A 24,408-nucleotide genomic window follows, 5' to 3' on the forward strand; every position below is an offset into this window, starting at 1 on the left:
AGGTATTGCTTGGCTTAGGGCATTGTAAATGGCCCTTAGCTCCAAAATATTTATGTGAAGTGATGTCTCCAGGCTTGACCACAAGCCCTGGAAATTTTTTCCCTGTGTGACTGCTCCCCAGCCTCTCAGGCTGGCATCCGTGGTCACCAGGACCCAGTCCTGAATGCCGAATCTGCGGCCCTCTAGAAGATGAGCACTCTGCAACCACCACAGGAGAGACACCCTTGTCTTTGGTGACAGGGTTATCCGCTGATGCATCTGAAGATGCGATCCGGACCATTTGTCCAGCAGGTCCCACTGGAAAGTTCTTGCGTGGAATCTGCCGAATGGAATTTCTTCGTAGGAAGCCACCATTTTTCCCAGGACCCTTGTGCACTGATGCACTGACACTTGGCCTGGTTTTAGGAGGTTTCTGACTAGTTCGGATAACCCCCTGGCTTTCTCCTCCGGGAGAAAACACCTTTTTCCGGACTGTGTCCAGGATCATCCCTAGGAATAGAAGGCGTGTCGTCGGGATCAGCTGCGATTTTGGAATATTGAGAATCCAACCGTGCTGCCCCAGCACTATCTGAGATAGTGCTACCCCGACTTCCAACTGTTCCCTGGATCTTGCCCTTATCAGGAGATCGTCCAAGTAAGGGATAACTAAAACTCCCTTCTTTCGAAGGAGTATCATCATTTCGGCCATTACCTTGGTAAAGACCCGGGGTGCCGTGGACAATCCAATCGGCAGCGTCTGAAACTGATAGTGACAGTTCTGTACCACAAACCTGAGGTACCCTTGGAGAAGGGTAAATTGGGACATGTAGGTAAGCATCTTTGATGTCCAGAGAGACCATATAGTCCCCTTCTTCCAGGTTTGCAATCACTGCTCTGAGTGACTCCATCTTGAATTTGAACCTTTGTATGTAAGTGTTCAAGGATTTTAGATTTAAAAATGGTCTCACCGAGCCGTCCGGCTTCGGTACCACAATAGTGTGGAATAGTACCCCTTTCCCTGTTGCAGGAGGGGTACCTTGATTATCACCTGCTGGGAATACAGCCTGTGAATGGCTTGCAATACTGTCTCCCTGTCTGAGGGAGACGTCGGTAAAGCAGACTTTATGAAACGGCGAGGGGGAGACGTCTCGAATTTCTTGAGACGGACCCCCACCGTGCCTGAGACCGCTTGTAAAGCCCCAGCGTCATGCTGAGGACTTTGCGGAGGCGGGAGAGGGCTTTTGTTCCTGGGAATTGGCTGTTTGCTGCAGCCTTTTTCCTCTCCCTCTGCCACGGGGCAGAAATGAGGCGCCTTTTGCCCGCTTGTCCTTATGGGGCCGAAAGGACTGCGCCTGATAATACGGCGTCTTCTTAAGTTGAGAAGCTACCTGGGGTAAAAATTAGAGATGAGCGGGTTCGGTTCCTCGGAATCCGAACCCGCCCGAACTTCAGCTTTTTTTACACGGATCCGAGCGACTCGGATCTTCCCGCCTTGCTCGGTTAACCCGAGCGCGCCCGAACGTCATCATGACGCTGTCGGATTCTCGCGAGGCTCGGATTCTATCGCGAGACTCGGATTCTATATAAGGAGCCGCGCGTCGCCGCCATTTTACACGTGCATTGAGATTGATAGTGAGAGGACGTGGCTGGCGTCCTCTCCGTTTAGAGAAGAAATAGATAGGAGAGTGAGAGTGAGACAGTGACACTTCATTTACTGGAGCTTAGGATGAGTACTCAGACAGAGAGTGCAGAATTTTGCTGATAGTTGTATTAGTTAGTTATACTAGTGACAGAGTGAGACAGTGACACTTCATTTACTGGAGCTTAGGAGGAGTACTCAGACAGAGAGTGCAGAATTTTGCTGATAGTATTAGTTAGTTATACTAGTGACTGACCAGTGACCACCAGTGCAGTTTTATATTATTTAATATAATCCGTTCTCTGCCTGAAAAAACGATACACAGTCACATACCATATCTGTGCTCAGCCCAGTGTGCTGCTGCATCATCTATGTATAATATCTGACTGTGCTCACACAGCTTAATTGTGGGGGAGACTGGGGAGCAGTTAGGTTATAGCAGGAGCCAGGAGTACATATTAAAATTAAACAGTGCACACTTTTTTTCTGCAGGAGTGCCACTGCCAGTGTGACTGACCAGTGACCTGACCACCAGTATATAGTATACTATATTGTATTGTGAATGTCTGCCTGTAAAAGTTAAACACACGTCGTGTGACTTGTGTGGTGTTTTTTTATTCTATAAAATAAAAAACTCATTCTGCTGACAGACAGTGTCCAGCAGGTCCGTCATTATATAATATATACCTGTCCGGCTGCAGTAGTGATATATATATATTTTTTATATCATTATTTATCATCCAGTCGCAGCAGACACAGTACGGTAGTTCACGGCTGTAGCTACCTCTGTGTCGGCACTCGGCAGTCCATCCATAATTGTATACCACCTACCCGTGTTTTTTTTTTCTTTCTTCTTTATACATACTACATCTCATTATCATCCAGTCTATATTAGCAGCAGACACAGTACAGTACGGTAGTCCACGGCTGTAGCTACCTCTGTGTCGGCACTCGGCAGTCCATCCATAATTGTATACCACCTACCCGTGGTTTTTTTTTCTTTCTTCTTTATACATACTACATCTCATTATCATCCAGTCTATATTAGCAGCAGACACAGTACAGTACGGTAGTCCACGGCTGTAGCTACCTCTGTGTCGGCACTCGGCAGTCCGTCCATAATTGTATACCACCTACCCGTGGTTTTTTTTCTTTCTTCTTTATACATACTACATCTCATTATCATCCAGTCTATATTAGCAGCAGACACAGTACAGTACGGTAGTCCACGGCTGTAGCTACCTCTGTGTCGGCACTCGGCAGTCCATCCATAATTGTATACCACCTACCCGTGTTTTTCTTTTCTTTCTTCTTTATACATACTACATCTCATTATCATCCAGTCTATATTAGCAGCAGACACAGTACAGTACGGTAGTCCACGGCTGTAGCTACCTCTGTGTCGGCACTCGGCAGTCCGTCCATAATTGTATACCACCTACCCGTGGTTTTTTTTTTCTTTCTTCTTTATACATACTACATCTCATTATCAACCAGTCTATATTAGCAGCAGACACAGTACGGTAGTCCACGGCTGTAGCTACCTCTGTGTCGGCACTCGGCAGTCCGTCCATAATTGTATACCACCTACCCGTGGTTTTTTTTTCTTTCTTCTTTATACATACTACATCTCATTATCATCCAGTCTATATTAGCAGCAGACACAGTACAGTACGGTAGTCCACGGCTGTAGCTACCTCTGTGTCGGCACTCGGCAGTCCATCCATAATTGTATACCACCTACCCGTGGTTTTTTTTTCTTTCTTCTTTATACATACATACTACATCTCATTATCATCCAGTCTATATTAGCAGCAGACACAGTACAGTACAATAGTCCACGGCTGTAGCTACCTCTGTGTCGGCACTCGGCAGTCCATCCATAATTGTATACTAGTATCCATCCATCTCCATTGTTTACCTGAGGTGCCTTTTAGTTGTGCCTATTAAAATATGGAGAACAAAAATGTTGAGGTTCCAAAATTAGGGAAAGATCAAGATCCACTTCCACCTCGTGCTGAAGCTGCTGCCACTAGTCATGGCCGAGACGATGAAATGCCAGCAACGTCGTCTGCCAAGGCCGATGCCCAATGTCATAGTACAGAGCATGTCAAATCCAAAACACCAAATATCAGTAAAAAAAGGACTCCAAAACCTAAAATAAAATTGTCGGAGGAGAAGCGTAAACTTGCCAATATGCCATTTACCACACGGAGTGGCAAGGAACGGCTGAGGCCCTGGCCTATGTTCATGGCTAGTGGTTCAGCTTCACATGAGGATGGAAGCACTCAGCCTCTCGCTAGAAAACTGAAAAGACTCAAGCTGGCAAAAGCACCGCAAAGAACTGTGCGTTCTTCGAAATCCCAAATCCACAAGGAGAGTCCAATTGTGTCGGTTGCGATGCCTGACCTTCCCAACACTGGACGTGAAGAGCATGCGCCTTCCACCATTTGCACGCCCCCTGCAAGTGCTGGAAGGAGCACCCGCAGTCCAGTTCCTGATAGTCAGATTGAAGATGTCAGTGTTGAAGTACACCAGGATGAGGAGGATATGGGTGTTGCTGGCGCTGGGGAGGAAATTGACCAGGAGGATTCTGATGGTGAGGTGGTTTGTTTAAGTCAGGCACCCGGGGAGACACCTGTTGTCCGTGGGAGGAATATGGCCGTTGACATGCCTGGTGAAAATACCAAAAAAATCAGCTCTTCGGTGTGGAAGTATTTCACCAGAAATGCGGACAACATTTGTCAAGCCGTGTGTTCCCTTTGTCAAGCTGTAATAAGTAGGGGTAAGGACGTTAACCACCTCGGAACATCCTCCCTTATACGTCACCTGCAGCGCATTCATCATAAGTCAGTGACAAGTTCAAAAACTTTGGGCGACAGCGGAAGCAGTCCACTGACCAGTAAATCCCTTCCTCTTGTAACCAAGCTCACGCAAACCACCCCACCAACTCCCTCAGTGTCAATTTCCTCCTTACCCAGGAATGCCAATAGTCCTGCAGGCCATGTCACTGGCAATTCTGACGAGTCCTCTCCTGCCTGGGATTCCTCCGATGCATCCTTGCGTGTAACGCCTACTGCTGCTGGCGCTGCTGTTGTTGCTGCTGGGAGTCGATGGTCATCCCAGAGGGGAAGTCGTAAGCCCACTTGTACTACTTCCAGTAAGCAATTGACTGTCCAACAGTCCTTTGCGAGGAAGATGAAATATCACAGCAGTCATCCTGCTGCAAAGCGGATAACTGAGGCCTTGACAACTATGTTGGTGTTAGACGTGCGTCCGGTATCCGCCGTTAGTTCACAGGGAACTAGACAATTTATTGAGGCAGTGTGCCCCCGTTACCAAATACCATCTAGGTTCCACTTCTGTAGGCAGGCGATACCGAGAATGTACACGGACGTCAGAAAAAGACTCACCAGTGTCCTAAAAAATGCAGTTGTACCCAATGTCCACTTAACCACGGACATGTGGACAAGTGGAGCAGGGCAGGGTCAGGACTATATGACTGTGACAGCCCACTGGGTAGATGTATGGACTCCCGCCGCAAGAACAGCAGCGGCGGCACCAGTAGCAGCATCTCGCAAACGCCAACTCTTTCCTAGGCAGGCTACGCTTTGTATCACCGCTTTCCAGAATACGCACACAGCTAAAAACCTCTTACGGCAACTGAGGAAGATCATCGCAGAATGGCTTACCCCAATTGGACTCTCCTGTGGATTTGTGGCATCGGACAACGCCAGCAATATTGTGTGTGCATTAAATATGGGCAAATTCCAGCACGTCCCATGTTTTGCACATACCTTGAATTTGGTGGTGCAGAATTTTTTAAAATATGACAGGGGCGTGCAAGAGATGCTGTCGGTGGCCAGAAGAATTGCGGGACACTTTCGGCGTACAGGCACCACGTACAGAAGACTGGAGCACCACCAAAAACTACTGAACCTGCCCTGCCATCATCTGAAGCAAGAAGTGGTAACGAGGTGGAATTCAACCCTCTATATGCTTCAGAGGTTGGAGGAGCAGCAAAAGGCCATTCAAGCCTATACAATTGAGCACGATATAGGAGGTGGAATGCACCTGTCTCAAGTGCAGTGGAGAATGATTTCAACGTTGTGCAAGGTTCTGATGCCCTTTGAACTTGCCACACGTGAAGTCAGTTCAGACACTGCCAGCCTGAGTCAGGTCATTCCCCTCATCAGGCTTTTGCAGAAGAAGCTGGAGACATTGAAGGAGGAGCTAACACGGAGCGATTCCGCTAGGCATGTGGGACTTGTGGATGGAGCCCTTAATTCGCTTAACAAGGATTCACGGGTGGTCAATCTGTTGAAATCAGAGCACTACATTTTGGCCACCGTGCTCGATCCTAGATTTAAAACCTACCTTGGATCTCTCTTTCCGGCAGACACAAGTCTGCTGGGGTTGAAAGACCTGCTGGTGAGAAAATTGTCAAGTCAAGCGGAACGCGACCTGTCAACATCTCCTCCTTCACATTCTCCCGCAACTGGGGGTGCGAGGAAAAGGCTCAGAATTCCGAGCCCACCCGCTGGCGGTGATGCAGGGCAGTCTGGAGCGACTGCTGATGCTGACATCTGGTCCGGACTGAAGGACCTGACAACGATTACGGACATGTCGTCTACTGTCACTGCATATGATTCTCTCAACATTGAAAGAATGGTGGAGGATTATATGAGTGACCGCATCCAAGTAGGCACGTCACACAGTCCGTACTTATACTGGCAGGAAAAAGAGGCAATTTGGAGGCCCTTGCACAAACTGGCTTTATTCTACCTAAGTTGCCCTCCCACAAGTGTGTACTCCGAAAGAGTGTTTAGTGCCGCCGCTCACCTTGTCAGCAATCGGCGTACGAGGTTACATCCAGAAAATGTGGAGAAGATGATGTTCATTAAAATGAATTATAATCAATTCCTCCGCGGAGACATTGACCAGCAGCAATTGCCTCCACAAAGTACACAGGGAGCTGAGATGGTGGATTCCAGTGGGGACGAATTGATAATCTGTGAGGAGGGGGATGTACACGGTGATATATCGGAGGATGATGATGAGGTGGACATCTTGCCTCTGTAGAGCCAGTTTGTGCAAGGAGAGATTAATTGCTTCTTTTTTGGGGGGGGTCCAAACCAACCCGTCATATCAGTCACAGTCGTGTGGCAGACCCTGTCACTGAAATGATGGGTTGGTTAAAGTGTGCATGTCCTGTTTATACAACATAAGGGTGGGTGGGAGGGCCCAAGGACAATTCCATCTTGCACCTCTTTTTTCTTTTATTTTTCTTTGCGTCATGTGCTGTTTGGGGAGGGTTTTTTGGAAGGGCCATCCTGCGTGACACTGCAGTGCCACTCCTAGATGGGCCCGGTGTTTGTGTCGGCCACTAGGGTCGCTTATCTTACTCACACAGTCAGCTACCTCATTGCGCCTCTTTTTTTCTTTGCGTCATGTGCTGTTTGGGGAGGGTTTTTTGGAAGGGCCATCCTGCGTGACACTGCAGTGCCACTCCTAGATGGGCCCGGTGTTTGTGTCGGCCACTAGGGTCGCTTATCTTACTCACACAGTCAGCTACCTCATTGCGCCTCTTTTTTTCTTTGCGTCATGTGCTGTTTGGGGAGGGTTTTTTGGAAGGGCCATCCTGCGTGACACTGCAGTGCCACTCCTAGATGGGCCCGGTGTTTGTGTCGGCCACTAGGGTCGCTTATCTTACTCACACAGTCAGCTACCTCATTGCGCCTCTTTTTTTCTTTGCGTCATGTGCTGTTTGGGGAGGGTTTTTTGGAAGGGCCATCCTGCGTGACACTGCAGTGCCACTCCTAGATGGGCCCGGTGTTTGTGTCGGCCACTAGGGTCGCTTATCTTACTCACACAGCTACCTCATTGCGCCTCTTTTTTTCTTTGCGTCATGTGCTGTTTGGGGAGGGTTTTTTGGAAGGGACATCCTGCGTGACACTGCAGTGCCACTCCTAGATGGGCCCGGTGTTTGTGTCGGCCACTAGGGTCGCTTATCTTACTCACACAGCGACCTCGGTGCAAATTTTAGGACTAAAAATAATATTGTGAGGTGTGAGGTATTCAGAATAGACTAAAAATGAGTGTAAATTATGGTTTTTGAGGTTAATAATACTTTGGGATCAAAATGACCCCCAAATTCTATGATTTAAGCTGTTTTTTAGGGTTTTTTGAAAAAAACACCCGAATCCAAAACACACCCGAATCCGACAAAAAAAATTCGGTGAGGTTTTGCCAAAACGCGGTCGAACCCAAAACACGGCCGCGGAACCGAACCCAAAACCAAAACACAAAACCCGAAAAATTTCCGGCGCTCATCTCTAGTAAAAATGTGGATTTTCCAGTGGCCACCAGGTCTGTTAGACCTACCCCAAATAACTCCTCCCTTTTATAAGGCGATACTTCCATATGCCTTTTGGAATCATCATCACCTGACCATTGTCTTGTCCATAACCCTCTTCTGGCAGAAATGGACAGCGCACTTACTCTTGATGCCAGTCGGCAAATATCCCTCTGTGCATCACGCATATATAGAAATGCATCTTTTAAATGCTCTATAGTTAGTAATATACTGTCCCTATCTAGGGTATCAATATTGTCAGTCAGGGAATCTGACCAAGCCACCCCAGCACTGCACATCCAGGCTGAGGCGATTGCTGGTCGCAGTATCACACCCGTGTGAGTGTATATACATTTTAGGATATTTTACTGCTTTCTGTCAGCAGGTTCCTTAAGGGCGGCCGTATCCAGGGGACGGTAGTGCCACCTGTTTAGACAAGCGTGTGAGCGCTTTATTCACCCTAAGGGGTGTTTCCCAACGTGCCCTATCCTCTGGCGGGAAGGGGTATGATGCTAATAACTTTTTAGGAATTAACAGTTTTTATCGGGGGAAACCCACGCATCATCACACACTTCATTTAATTCCTCAGATGCAGGAAAAACTACAGGCAGTTTTTTCTCACCCAACCTAATACCCTTTTTAGTGGTACTGGTATTATCAGAAATGTGTAAAAACATTTTCCATAGCCTCAATCATGTAACGTGTGGCCCTACTGGAAGTTGTAGTAACTGCAGGGGAGAGCCAGGGAGCTTCCCTCCAACGGAGCTGTGAGAGAAAATGGCGCCAGTGTGCTGAGGAGATAGGCTCCGCCCCCTTCTCGGCTGCCTTTTCTCCCGTTTTTCTGTGGAATCTGGCAGGGGTTAAAATTCATCCATATAGCCCTGGGGGCTATATGTGATGTATTTTCGCCAGCCAAGGTGTTTTTATTGCTGCTCAGGGCGCCCCCCCCCTAGCGCCCTGCACCCTCAGTGACCGAAGTGTGAAGTGTGCTGAGGAGCAATGGCGCACAGCTGCAGTGCAGTGCGCTACCTTGGTGAAGACAGGATGTCTTCTGCCGCCGATTTTTCCGGACCTCTTCTTGCTTCTGGCTCTGTAAGGGGGCCGGCGGCGCGGCTCTGGGACCGAGCTCCGAGGCTGGGCCTGTGTTCGGTCCCTCTGGAGCTAATGGTGTCCAGTAGCCTAAGAAGCCCAATCCACTCTGCACGCAGGTGAGTTCGCTTCTTCTCCCCTTAGTCCCTCGATGCAGTGAGCCTGTTGCCAGCAGGTCTCACTGAAAATAAAAAACCTAAAACTAAACTTTCACTAAGAAGCTCAGGAGAGCCCCTAGTGTGCACCCTTCTCGGCCGGGCACAAAAATCTAACTGAGGCTTGGAGGAGGGTCATAGGGGGAGGAGCCAGTGCACACCAGGTAGTCCTAAAGCTTTACTTTTGTGCCCAGTCTCCTGCGGAGCCGCTATTCCCCATGGTCCTTACGGAGTTCCCAGCATCCACTAGGACGTCAGAGAAAAAGACAATTTGGAGGCCCATATACAAACTGGCTTTGCGTTACTTGCCTGCCCACCCTCCAGTGTGTACTCGGAGAGAGTTTTCAGCACTGCCGGGAACCTTGTGTGTGAACGGCATAGGAGGCTACTTTCTCAAAATGTGGAACTGATTATCACAATTCCACGAGGAAGACCTTTCCCGGCAATTATGTCAAAGTACAGAGACTTCTATAATGGTGCACTCCAGCGGGGATGAAGTAATATTGTGTGAGGATGGTTAGGATTAGGCTGCTAGGGGGAGGGATAGGTTTAGGCTGCGAGGAGGGGAGTTAGGTTTAGGCACCACCGTCAAGGGTTAGGGTTAGGCTGTTCTAAGTTTAGGCTGCGGGGAGTGGGGGTTATGGTTAGGGGGCCAGGAGGGGGGAAGGTAAGTATACTTACCTTCCCGTGTTTGGATTATGATCCTCGGGATGCAGTGGTCGGTATTCTGACCGACCACTGCATCCCGAGGATCATAATCCAAACACGGCCACTGTAGTCACTAGCCATGTAACAAGCTTAGTAACTTCTACAAAGACCCAAAAAAGTGTAGTGTCGAAATTTACTTGAATCACTTTTGCTCAAGTCTCACTGTTTGCACATGGGGCCACAATTCTTAATTCTAAAATATTTTTTTTTAGTATATGTTAAAGTAACATGTGAACATATTTGTCAGCTCTGTATAATATAGGATACAGGTTATTTATTTTGTTACTAGCTAGTTTCTCAAATACATAATGTGTAATTAATTAAAACAAGAGGACATTATTAATGGTATGTGAATATTGAACATGTGCCGTCCCACCACCCCCCCCCCCTCCCCTCCTTCCGTCCCCACATACTCTATTTGTGACCATTCTGTTTTCAGGGTGCTACTCAGATGTTCTCTATATCAGAGATTTTTATTAGTTCCTTTCTTACTTCACCGTTACTCACAATGCCTTTCTGCATTGCATTTTTAATTTGACATTTTATGAAATTCATGGTCTGAGAAAGAGCTTGGACTGCAACAATCAATTAATTCTGATGTGTGGTGTGGTTGGGCCAAGACTACTCCTTTCAGACAGAAGCCGGAGCTTGGTCCCATTTTTTCCTGGCTTTTTTAACACGGGTTGGACCCCAGACCTAGCTCAGTAGCCCCTATCACACAAGAGATGAAAATGTCAAGGCCAGCTTAACCCAGGTCCTTTCTCTGTGTGCAGGGTCCAGCTGGGACCAAATTTGGCGGCGCATCCACCCTGGATGTGGCCTAATCATCTTCTCTGTCTGAAAGGGGTACTAAAGTCAAATTCTAACTTTGAAAATTTCAAACATTTGCAAAATACCTCACTGTTTAGTATACATTTCCTTTTCTACATTTACCTACAAAAAATCCTTTTGTTAGAGAATTGCAAAAGTAAAAAAATAAAATAGCTTACATAGGGCCCGTTTCATTGGTGGTGGCAGCAGACATGGCTACAACTGCATCTTTTGATAGTCTCTTGACTTTATGCAAATGCACTACAAAGCCCTTCCTTGGTGCACATCTAAGTGTATGAATGTACAAGGACTGAGATACTGCTTAGTGTGCCTTTAGACCCCACCAGCGGAGGCTCCTACCTCTGTGGAGGAGGGGGACTGCCAGTGCCTTTGCTGCATGCTGTAGAAGGAGAGGAGAACCCCAGCACCTGCGCAATGGATCGGCAGGTGCCGGGAATTGCACATGTGCCTAAGCGACGGTGGGACTGTGCATGTGCAAAACCCTGGCTTCTATGGACTGCATTGGCTGCAGCCCATTGATGCCAGGTAGGGCTGCCCTTAAAGGCAGGGAGTGGCTTCCCACAGAAAGCACATTCTCTGCTAATCGCAGCATGGTCTGGCAGTCCCAAATGGAGAAAACACCTCCCAATGGGGCTGCCTGTTGTGTGGGTGACAGATAGCACTACCAATGGAAAGTTACTGCTAGTCACAGTGGAGACACGGACATAAACTGGCTCACAGAGGTGGTGGATTTAGCTCTGGGGCTACAGCCCTGCAGCCCATAGATAAAACCACCACTGGTCGCCACAATAAGTAACACTTTCGAAACTTGCACCAGCCATATAGCCAGTGCAGATTTTGTGTATGAGTATGGCCTTCAATGTAAATGATTGAGCTCCTGTGTACAAACACTTTAGCCGCACTCTCATAGTACGCTCATAAGACAGACTTTCCCCATGCGTCTGTTTAACCTCCTCCCAACCACCGCCTAGCACTTTTGAAAGACATCTCTGATACTGTGTATCTCAACTGCAACAGCTTCTTTCTGCGTACACATTGTGTAATATATGCGCCATAGTGTAGGGATTTTCCTGAATAAGCCCAAAATGTTCTAATGTAATATAAGTCTAAACTCTAGTTACACAATGAAACTTCTGTTTTTCCTGCAGGAAATGAAGTGCTGGACGGAACTAAGAGGAAACAAACTTTTTCTTTACAATGATAAAAAGCAAGAAAAGGTTAGAAATATTTATGTTTTCAAAAGCCAAAGCATTATTCATGTTCCTGGTTTTACTGCTGTTATAAAGTAATAATTATTTAAATAGATAAAAGTCACAGTTCTTTGTACCCTGATGTGATTTAAATATTATTAGTCTGTTCTTTTATTTGCTAAGTCTCAGTGTTGCTTGATTGTATTTGATGTAACAGAGTATTTTGTGTAAATCAGTGGAGAGCTTCTTTTTCCGTCCTTGTTAAAAGAAAAGTTGGGTGAATCTAGTGATTAAATCTATGTAGTTTGTTCCACCCATGTATGACCACCCCAAATCTGATTGTTACATACTGTACATGGGGGGTAATTCCAAGTTGATCGCAGCAGGATTTTTGTTAGCAATTGGGCAAAACCATGGCCCTCATTCCGAGTTGATCGGTCGCAAGGCGAATTTAGCAGAGTTACACACGCTAAGCCGCCGCCTACTGGGAGTGAATCTTAGCTTCTTAAAAATGCGACCGATGTATGCGCAATATTGCGATTACTAACTACTTAGCAGTTTCAGAGTAGCTTCAGACTTACTCTGCCTGTGCGATCAGTTCAGTGCTTGTCGTTCCTGTTTGACGTCACAAACACACCCAGCGTTCGCCCAGGCACTCCCACCGTTTCTCCGGCCACTCCTGCGTTTTTTCCGGAAACGGTAGCGTTTTCAGCCACACGCCCCTGAAACGCCGTGTTTCCGCCCAGTAACACCCATTTCCTGTCAATCACATTACGATCGCCGGAGCGAAGAAAAAGCCGTGAGTAAAAATACTTTCTTCATAGTAAAGTTACTTGGCGCAGTCGCAGTGCGAACTTTGCGCATGCGTACTAAGCGGATTTTCACTGCGATGCGATGAAAAATACCGAGCGAACAACTCGGAATGAGGGCCAATGTGCACTGCAGGGGAGGCAGATATAACATGTGCAGAGAGAGATAGATTTGGGTGTGGTGTGTTCAATCTGCAATCTAATTTGCAGTATAAAAATAAAGCAGCCAGTATTTACCCTGCACAAAATTAAAATAACCCACCCAAATCTAACTCTTTCTGCACATGTTATATCTGCCTCCCCTGCAGTGCACATGGTTTTGCCCAATTGCTATCAAAAATCCTGCTGCGATCAACTTGGAATTACCCCCATGGTTACAATTAATTCAATTCAAGTCATGTTTTCTTTAACAATAAGTTTACTCTGGACTATGTACTAAGTATATTGATTATTATATCATTATTAATATACAACATATTACAAGGACAGTGAAGAAGATAATATTAATCTTAGCCTGTGACCCTTTTATAATATTCCAACTGAGAGTTCTGTACTTGAGATCTTGCAATGCAACAGTTAGTCTACATATTTACTTTATAACATTTTATTTCAGCACAACCAAATTGCTGTTGCTTTGTTTTTGCAGTATCTCAGTCCTTGTGTTTTTCCTATTACACATGTTTATAAACAACTTGTAAAATATTATGAGGGCCCGGGGTGTGGTATATTTGTAGACATTCATCATGCAGATATTCTTTCATTATCTATAGACTTCCTGCAGCTCTGTTCTTTACTGGTTGTCTTCCTACCACACTAAATGCTCCTTTCCAGTCTCCTCATCTGACTTCACTCCCCCACCCTTCTCCCTCTACCCTGGTGCTCCCCAGGGTTCTGTTCTTGAGCCCCTTCTCTTCTTCCTCTATATCTATTCTCTTGAAATCACATCATGTCCTTTGGACTTCAGCACCACCTATATCCTGGTAACATTGATATTTGCCTCTCTTCCCCTGACCCCTCTCCCTCCATCCTTTCTCTCGTATTTCTGTCTTTCTGCCTCCTCCTGGATGTCCCATTGCTTTCTCAAAGTCTAAAACTAAAATGATTGTATTCACTCCATCCTGATTGTATTCTCTCCATCCAGGACCCCCTCACCACCCATGTTCTGCTGACAGAACTACCTCCCATCCGTCCCTCAAGTCTGTTTCCTTGGTGTCATACACAATTCCTCCCCACAATGAGGTTATCTCACAATCTTGCCACTTCCAGATTTGCAGTATCTGTAGAATCAAACACTTTCCCGCCATGGACATCACCAAACCTTCCATTCATGCACTTGTTTGATGGCTTTCCCTCGGCATTAACATCTTAACACTCTTATATCTTAAAATAAGATAAATACATGAATAAAGAATAAATATTTAATAATTTTATTTATTATTGAATGTGCAAACCAGAGGGTGGCCAAGAAAGCAATTACCCACTCAACTACAGCCAATACATAGGCTGTGAATATTTACTGATACCCCTTTCACACTGCCAATGCCGGATCCCACCCGGGAATTGGAAACAGGTCCTTCCCAAATGGGATCCAGCATTGGCCACTGCTGCAGGCTTCCCCGACTCGGCAATATGCCGGGCGGGTTGCCATAGCAGCGGGGGGCAGAGGTGGAGGAGACACTGGGAGATGAGATCATCTCTGCGCCACCTCTCCCTGCTGTGGTAAATGGGTCCCGGGTCGCATCGACCCAGGAGCTCGTTTACGCAGCCACTTATCCGGTATTCAACCACTGCTTTATTCCCGGGTTGAATTGCCATCTCAGGCGACCCGCGATTTCGGCTATGCCCCTTTCACACCGCACACCGACCCGTGTCGACCCGGTAATATTACTGACGTTGCCTGAGATGTGGAGAAACCACACCCCTTCTCTTAGCACAGACTGGACCCACTCATCATAGATGCACAGACACCACTACACAAATGGTGGCTCCCTAGCTGGGCTTCCCTGGTTGTGTTCCACAACTACCTCTTACATTACCTGTAGCTGCTGAAGGAAATTATAAGGTAAAATATGAAAATCATAATAACCAACAAAACACACCAATAAATTTGGTGAATAGGAGAAAGAACTACCTAGTGGCAGACTGATAATGAGAGAGTCTTTGATGAAGCTAAACTCTAAGATTAACCACAAAGAAAATCTTGAAGGTAAATTAAATAGAGGTGCTCCAAAGACTGGGAACTGGAGAACTTTAAAACTCTTGAAGAAACAAACGATGCTTATCCGATGTTACTCGATACATGGGAACAAGAGAACTTGAAAACACTTCAAGAAACAAACAATGTTTATCCGATGGTTCTCAGTACTTGGGAACTTGAAAACACTTGAAGAAGTAAACAGTGTTTAACCGATGGCACTCGGTACTTGAGAACTGGTGAACTTGAAAACTCTTGAAGAAACAAATGATGTTTAACCGATGGCACTCGGTACTTAGGAACTGGTGAACTTGAAAACACTTGAAGAAACAAATAATGTTTAACCAATGACACTCGGTACCTGAGAACTGGTGAACTTAAAAACACCTGAAGAAACAGACGATGTTTAACTGATGGAACTTGGTACTTGAGAACTGGTGGACTTAAAACACTTGATGAAACACTAAGTGATACGCATGTACGAATGCTCTGGGAAAGCATGTGGAGACACAGAGGGGAGCCTGGAACTTGGAGCAGAAACACGCAGCAGCATGCACTGGAGAAAGAAATTGTACAGGTATATACCCTGAGACAGATAGCCATTGGATAGAGTAGTCAGCTGAGCACTTCCAGGGTTTCAATTAAGCATTACTGCGGTCAGCAGACTCTGAACATGGCTGCCCAGCGTTCTGTAAACACCAAGCATTCCACAACAGTGTAACCAAAGATGAAACAGAATCATGTATCACGGCCCCCGGCCGGCGCCGCAGCTGACAACTAACAGCATCCCTGAGCCACGGAAAATGGCAAAATGGTGAGTAGTGGCTGGCTCTAGTCCGGATCCTGACCCACCGTTTATTTATAAGGGACGCTATTACTGTGTCTCTGCCATCGCATACAGTATCACTGCTGAAACTGCAGGGACCAAATGTGACCTGTATTACAGTACATAAAGAAATGACATTGTAAAGCTTTACACTACTTACAGTAAAAGTGATTGGCCCACTTTTCAGGGCTTGCTATTGAATAAAGTAGTATTCTGTAATGCCGCATCCATCCGCTGCTATTGTTGTCAGCTTTGTAGTTTATATTAGTGGAGCAATCGCCAGCCAGTGGTGAAGCTGTGTATTGAATGCTGTGGATCCTCTTGTACCTTAGTACGCCTTACCATGCCTTACCCTGCCAACCTGCTAAATATTCATTCCACGGCTAAGATGCGTATATGGCGAAACTACAGCAACGATGAACGTAGCTATATCTGTATAAACACTATGTTGATAGAAGTGATTGGGCACTGACACTTTGTAGGTCCACCACGTGCAGCGATTACTGCAGGCACCCTTCTTGACAAACTGTCCACAAGTTCCAGGACAACAGTAATGCTCCGTACATTATGGTCTCTTTACTTAAGGTGAAATGGCAAAACATACCATGTTTTGCCACTCCACCTTAAGTACAGAGACCATTTGTGACACTACAGAAGGTCAAGTCGGTCTAGAAAACACCCGTCACTCCAATTCATCCCAGAAGTTAAGGGTTTAAGATCTGGACTTTGAACTGGCCAGTCCATCCGGGTTACCCAATTTTCTATATACCAGTCCAGCGTCACCTTGGAAACATGATACGTGGCAATGTTGTCCTGATAACAATGTTTTGTTTCTGTAGAACTGCCATAATTTAGGGAGCACAGCATTATTGAGAACATCTCTATACTTCTCAGAGTTAATGTGTTCATGCAGTACTACTAGTGGATCCATGCCAAAGCAGCTGAAACAGCCTCACAACTTCCATTCTTAACTGTAGATACTGTACACCCTGGCATCAGACGTTCTCCTGGCAGTTTCCAAACCCAAACATGTTAACTGAAAAGTGTAAACCATAATTTGTTATTCCATAACACTCGTCGCTATTGTTCCACTGTCCAGTTTTTGTGCTCTTTACACTATAAGAAGTGCTGGGCTGCAATCTTCTTTGTGATTAGAGGTTTATGAGCAGCTGCTCGCCCATAATATCCAAGTGCATGGGCCTTCCTATGAAATGTTCTTGTTGAAACCGGAACATTAGTGGCCATTTGGAACTCATGTGCAATGGTATGCATGGCACAATCCCTGTTCCTTCACATCTCCATGGTTTGCACTCTCTGGTCCCTGGATTGTAGTTTTGGTGGTCTTCAAGTGCGAGGTGCACTCCTGCAATAACTGTTCTTCTTCCACACATTAATGAGAAAAGACACAGTGGGTTTAGGAACCTTCCTATCATCCACAATGCATCTCACACTCATATCTCCGATCAAGCAGCCTACGATGATCCCCTTTTCAAACTCAGTTTGCTCCTTTCTGTAAGCCTTTCTGTTAGTAAATGATCTAATCATTGCCTCCTACGCGTTTTATACCTTCATGAACACGTGTCTGCTGCAGGAGCACACTATTTTGCTTGTGCAGGGGTGTCCAATCACTTTTGTCTACATAGCATACCTCCCAACTTTTAGCTCAGCTGAGGAGGGACTCTATCGCGCGCCGAAGGCGCACGCCTGATTTTAAGGGCCGTGGCCTAACGGAAAGGAGTGTGGCCTCACGGCAAGTGCCGCGATCGCAAGCCACGCCCCCGTTTTCATCATTATGGGGGCATGAACAGCGCTGAGAGAGCTGCTGGTCATGCCCCCTGTCCCTCTCTGCCGTGAATAGATGCTGTGCGCATGCGCACAGCATCTATTCACCGCTGCTCTGCTCAGAGCAGCGAGTGACGGGGGGGATCTCCCAACTGCCCATCCCACCCGCGGGACACTGCGACCCACGGGTGGGACAGTGGGACAGACCGTGAAAAACGGGACTGTCCCGCCAAAATCGGGACAGTTGGGAGGTATGTACATAGTGTATATAGATATACCTTTAAACGGGGACTCTCAATGGTTACACAGATAATGTAGCTGATTAAATGTGAAATGCAGGTTTGTAGTCAGCCAGCCACAGAACCTGTTTTAATTTATGATTGTCCCAGTTTAAAGGGATAGTATGGTGTATATGTATATACATAAAATAATTCAGACACAGTGCAGCAGGTACAGTCAACGTTTCTGAGCGTTAGCTCTTTTATCAAGACCACTTGCACGTATACAAAAACCATACATGTATATCTGTACCTGCTGGGCTGTGCCTGAATACTTTTATGGATATTGCAGTCCTGGAGTGCCGTCCACCACATCTCGAATATACTCCCTCCTTGGAGTGGCACCTAGGCAACATATTGCTGTTGAGGGGAGTGCCGGACATAATTTTGAATATATATATATATATATATATATATATTTTTTTTTTTTTTTTTTTACTGAGCATATATTTAAATATAAATATATAATTTTATAGACACTTGCACTCTTCCAATATTATATTCATGTAGTGTTCCCTTAAGTCTGTTCCATCTTGATCAAAATAATCACAAGAATGGTGGCTCAGCTTAAAAAATACAAATCACATCATACACATCCATCATAGCACTCGTGATGCCACAGTTATTAATTAATTATAAATGCATTGAAAAGGTGAGTTGGTAACTTATCAGTCTGTCGACCTCGGTCAGTAAATGAGCATTCAAGACCCCTGCATCACGTCACTGCCACCTTCCATAGTCTAGAGCAGGGGTGGGCAATTATTTCAGCTGAGGGGCCACTTGACATTTCCTGTCAGTATCCGAGGGCCACACACAAAATAGCAGCTCGCCCCACTTGCCAAAAATATAGGGACGTGGTTTCATGTGGAAGGAGTGTGGACAAAAAATAATACAGATTCGTATTAGGCTGCACAATAGTCTCCATTATTTAAATTGCGCCACTTACACACATTACAGCAGGTAGAGCTCCCTTTTACACAGTACGGAAGGTAGAGTCCCCTTTTACACATTAACATTTTATTTAGGATAATTATTGCGCAGCAAGCAAATTATCCAGTGTCTTATGGCCCCTGGGGAAAGGTGTGACACAGTGATAGGACACAGGGAGTGTGACACAGTGACAGAACACGAGGGGTCACAGATAAGAGTCGGCACACACACACAGTCCAGTGTCCGGGGGCAGCCAGCAACTTCGGGGAAGCTGGACATGCCCCCAGAGCGAAAGAGAAAAGACCCACCAAGCCACGCCCCTTTTAAATTAAGCCACACCCCCTTTTTGGACACCACACTGCTTGAGCGGGGGGGGGGGGGGGGGTAATAGTACAGAGTGCGCTCCGGGTGTCACCACACCCGGTGACGCCTCTGGGCGACACGGTGACAGAACACGGTGGGGTTGACAGTGACAGAACACCATGGGGGTGACACGGTGACAGTACACGGGGGGTGTGACACAGTGACAGAACATGGGGGGGTGACACAGTGACAGAACACGGTGGGGGTGACACGGGGGGGTGACACGGTGACAGCACACGGGGGGGTGACAGTGACAGAACACGGGGGTGTGACACAGTGACAGAACACGGGGGGTGACAGTGACAGAACACCATGGGGGTGACATGGTGACAGAACACGGGGGGTGTGACACAGTGACAGAACACGGGGGGGGGTGACAGTGACAGAACACGGGGGGTGACAGTGACAGAACACCATGGGGGTGACACAGTGACAGAACATGGGGGGGGGGGTGACACAGTGACAGAACACGGGGGGGGGGACACGGTGACAGCACACGGGGGGGGGTGACAGTGACAGCACACGGGGGGTGACAGTGACAGAACACAGTGGGGGTGACACGGTGACAGAACACGGGGGGTGACTCGGTGACAGAACACGAGGGGTGTGACACAGTGACAGAACACGGGGGGGTGACAGTGACAGAACACGGGGGGTGTGACACAGTGACAGAACACGGTGGGGGTGACACGGTGACAGCACACGGGGGGTGACAGTGACAGAACACGGGGGTGTGACACAGTGACAGAACACGGGCAGGGTGACACGGTGACAGAACATGGGGGGTGACAGTGACAGAACACGGGGGGTGTGACACAGTGACAGAACACAGGGGGGGAGTGACACAGTGACAGAACATGGGGGGTGACAGTGACAGAACACGGGGGGGTGACAGTGACAGAAACCGGGGGGGGTGACACGGTGACAGAACACGGGGGTGGGGGGGGGGGTGACACAGTGACAGAACACGGTGGGTGTGCCAGTGACAGAACACGGGGGGGTGACACGGTGACAGAATACGGGGGGGGTGACACAGTGACAGAACACGGTGTGGGGGTGACAGTGACAGAACACGGGGGGGGGGGGGGGTGACAGTGACAGAACACGGGGGGGTGACACAGTGACAGAACACGGTGGGGGTGACAGTGACAGAACACGGGGGGGGTGACACGGTGACAGAACACGGGGGTGTGACACAGTGACAGAACGGGGGGGTGACACGGTGACAGAACACGGGGGGGGGGGGGTGAAACAGTGACAGAACACGGGGGGGGGTGACACGGTGACAGAACACAGGAGGGTTTGGTACAGCGAGAGCTAAAGATCTCTCCCCCCAACCTAAAAACAGTCTGACGCCACTGTCCGCACACACAAATACACACACACACACACACACACACACACACACTCTCACATATATATATACACACACACACTTTCTCACACTCACTTTTCCCATTAACTTACTGATCTGGCTGGCAGTGGCAGGAAGGATGGATCTGCAGCAGTCTGGCTCTTGTCCCGTGTAGCTCCGCCCCCTGAGGTCCCGTGTAGCCCCGCCCCTTCATCGGCACGTAGCCTCGCCCCCTTTTCGGCTGAACACAGCCGTTGTCACTGGGGAGTCTGGAGGCGGGAGGAAGAGGCTGCTACAACGCAGCAGCAGCAGGGGAGAGAGGCGCCGCTGGCAGCGTGGAGGTACTGCAATGCAGAGCAATGACAAGCAGCTCAGCTGGTCGGGCCGCTTGTCATTGCTTGCTGGTGGGAGGCAGTAGGCCGGGCATGATCGGGCCGTATTTTGCCCACCCCTAGTCTAGAGCCATATATATATTAGAGAGAGAGAGAGAGAGAGGGTGTGCAATGCATAGGTAGAGTAGACGCAATCTGTCTTATTGTGAACTGTAATCTCTGACTACATGCCAAGGCACAGAACGGTATATAAGCAGCACTGCACACTGGAAAAGTCAGCTTGTTCACTTCCTTTACAAATTTGGTTTGGAGCTCAACAGAGGCCACAGGAGAACCATGATCTTCTATGACTACAAGAGTGGTCTGTGAACGCAGGACTGATTTGACCAACTGCAAGCTGCTTTTGGGGAGGAATCACCATCCCAAACAACTGTGATTGAGTGGATTGCAGAATTTTGGCACGGGACCTGTATCCGCAATGATCGGGGACAACATTCCTGCCGTGCAGGCCATAGTTGAGTTGGACATCAGGGTGATCATGGCCCAGTTAGATAAGGAGATAGGCATCTCATTGGGATCCATCTACTTGATATTGCATGAAAAACTTGGCCTAAGCAAGGTTTCTACAAGCAGGGTGCCCCATTAGCTGACTCGAGAGCAAAAGAAGCTTGGGTGACTTGGTGCTATAGCATGCTGGCCAGGTTTGACGATGGTCACTCAAACTCTATCTGTGATATTATCAGTGGCGGTTAATCCTGAATCTACAGTTTCAACCATAAGACCAAACAACAGTCGTCCCAGTGGACTCCAGTTGGAGGTGCACCGCCTCAGAAATTCCAACGTGAGTGCAGCGTGGCATAGCAGATGGTGGCTGTTTTTGTGGCCAAGACTGGTTATGTAGCTACCATATCACTCATACAGCAGCGCACTGATGGTACACCAACCAATGCCTGCTAAAAGTGCAGGAAGCCATTTTGTCAGGCGCCGTCCAAGAACTCACGCTTGTGGTGCCTTTCCCAATTCCCAATGCACCTGTGCGTAAGTCCAGGAAAGTTGTGGATTTTCTGGCCCATGAGCGCATCCAGGAGCTGGTCATCTGCTGTACAGACCAGACCTGGGGGATTATTTACTAAGATTCGTGTTTCTGCCGAATTGGTGGGCGTTTGAACTCGAATTTTATTGGTCGTATTTTTCTGCAACTTTTTGAAATTTTTCGGTAATTTACTAAACTGCCGAGTTTTCCCCCCCCGTATTTTCCGATGTCGATGTTATTCGTATTGTCGGGCAGTGTTTTCCGGGAGTGATTAGTAAAACACTGCCGGACATAACACAATGAAGCCCGGCCGGATCAGTGAGATCCGTGCAGGGCTTCATTGTGTACAGTATAAGAAGTCTTTAAACAGTTAAAAGTTTAAAAAAAATTGTGTGGGGTCCCCCCTCCTAAGTATAACTAGCCTCAGGCTCTTTGACCATGATGTGTCGCTCCCTGATTGGCTGGCGGGATCTCCAGTGACAGCAGTCACAGGGAGTCCCGGCATTCAGGAAAAGGGATTTCATGTGTACACATGGAACCCCTTTAGTTGCGTGGACCGGAATTTTGTTGTTGTTTTTTAATTCTACCCTTTAGATTACTACAGGACCAAAGAGGACCGAGCTTCACTGGATGGGTTGTAAGTATAATTTTATTTTTACAGGTACCCCATGTATTCTACTGGACAAGTGGACGTGATTCTCAGTGTGGGATGTAGGTATGTATGAGTGTGTAAGTGTGTTTGAATAAAATTATACTTTCAAGGTGTGTGTGTTTTGTTTTTATTTGGGTATTTTGTTGTTGTTGTAGAACTACAGGTACCAGCGGCCTGTACTTTCCCCGCATGTGGTTCTTGTGGTTCTCCAAGTACCAGCTTGCGTGGGAGGCTTGCTGGGACTTGTAGTTCTATGACAAAAAAACAATATTCTTTCTTTTACACAAACAAAGGCTATCAGCCCCCCATCCACCGACCAGGGATGGGGGAGACAGCCTCGGGCTTCACCCCTGCTCCTTGGGTGCCTGGAGGGGGGGACCCCTTGATTTAAGTGGTCTCCACTCCTCCAATGAACCCTGGCCAGGGGTGACTAGTTGGGGGGGTAATGCCACGGCCGCAGGGACCTATATAAAAATGTCCCCCAGCTGTGGCATTATCTCTCTGGCCAGTGGAGCCCGATGCTGGTTTTAAAAATACAGGGGACCCCTACATCTTTTGTCCCCCATATTTTTAGAACCAAGACTGGACGCAGTGCCCGGTGCTGGTTGTATAAATATGGGGGAACTCCTGTGCATTTTTTGCCCTGTATTTTAACAACCATGGCTGGCTCAAAGAGCCCAAGGCTAGTTATGCTTAGGAGGGGGGATCCCACGCAATTTTTTTTACATATTTAAGCCATTCACACCCTTTCCCACACATAAGCATACACGGATCTCACTGATCCGTGCATGACTAACTGAACACGCCACCAAAAAGCAGTCCCTTTTAAAACGGCAGTGATTGAGAATTCTTAGTAAATTACCAAGTTATATCAAATAACAGGTGTGTTTAACTGATGGTCTATTCATTCGTATTTGTGAACTCAGCCGGGAAAAACAATACGAATAGCCCCAACACTGCCGAGATTTGTGTTTAGTAAATCCCCGAGATGACACTTAGAAAAAAAAAGCATAATCAGAAAAAATCGGGAGCTTAGTAGATATACCCCCGGCCTCCTGCAACTTCTTTGTGTTACCACAAATCAAGCAGAAGATGCGTGTGACTTGTTTTAAGTCACCGGAAGCTGCAGTGGAGACCTTTATCCAGCATGTAGAAGACACACTGGCCCTCATTCCGAGTTGATCGCTCGCAAGGCGAATTTAGCAGAGTTGCTCACGCTAAGCCTACGCCTACTGGGAGTGTATCTTAGCTTCTTAAAATTGCGACCGATGTATTCGCAATATTGCGATTACAAACTACTTAGCAGTTTCAGAGTAGCTTCAGACTTACTCGGCATCTGCGATCAGTTCAGTGCTTGTCGTTCCTGGTTTGACGTCATAAACACACCCAGCGTTCGCCCAGACACTCCCCCGTTTCTCCGGCCACTCCTGCGTTTTTTCCGGAAACGGTAGCGTTTTTTCCCGCACGCCCATAAAACGGCCTGTTTCCGCCCAGTAACACCCATTTCCTGTCAATCACATTACGATCGCCGGAGCGATGAAAAAGCCGTGAGTAAAAATACTATCTCCATTGTAAAATTACTTGGCGCAGTCGCAGTGCGAATATTGCGCATGCGTACTAAGCGGAATTTCACTGCGATGCGATGAAAAATACCGAGCGAACGACTCGGAATGAGGGCCACTGTACCTGCTTTGGACTGGTCCAGCTGCTTTACCAAGTGATTTTAATGCATGCAACTTTGCATACACAGATTGAACATTTACCGGCAACAGATGTTAGTTTGATAAATACAAATTGTCTTATTGACTCTGATTATTACAAAGTTTGAAATCCGGACCACTCAGAAACTCACATATAGGGTGAAAGTATTAAATGGCTGGCCACACTTGTCAAGTACATTACTTGCATG

At 47.3% G+C, this 24,408-nt stretch overlaps 1 protein-coding gene across 3 annotated transcripts in view; it reads left to right on the forward strand.

Annotated features, from left to right (window-relative positions):
* Positions 1–24,408, forward strand: part of STAP1 (signal transducing adaptor family member 1) — a 228,863-nt gene that overhangs the window by 127,759 nt on the left and 76,696 nt on the right. For all 3 annotated transcript variants that reach the window (XM_063919925.1, XM_063919923.1, XM_063919924.1), the window contains exon 2: positions 11,905–11,973. In XM_063919925.1, the coding sequence (XP_063775995.1) occupies positions 11,905–11,973 (69 nt within the window). The remainder of the gene's footprint in view (positions 1–11,904; positions 11,974–24,408) is intronic.

Source organism: Pseudophryne corroboree, chromosome 1 (genome assembly GCF_028390025.1).
Source record: "Pseudophryne corroboree isolate aPseCor3 chromosome 1, aPseCor3.hap2, whole genome shotgun sequence".
Lineage (NCBI taxonomy): Eukaryota > Metazoa > Chordata > Amphibia > Anura > Myobatrachidae > Pseudophryne > Pseudophryne corroboree.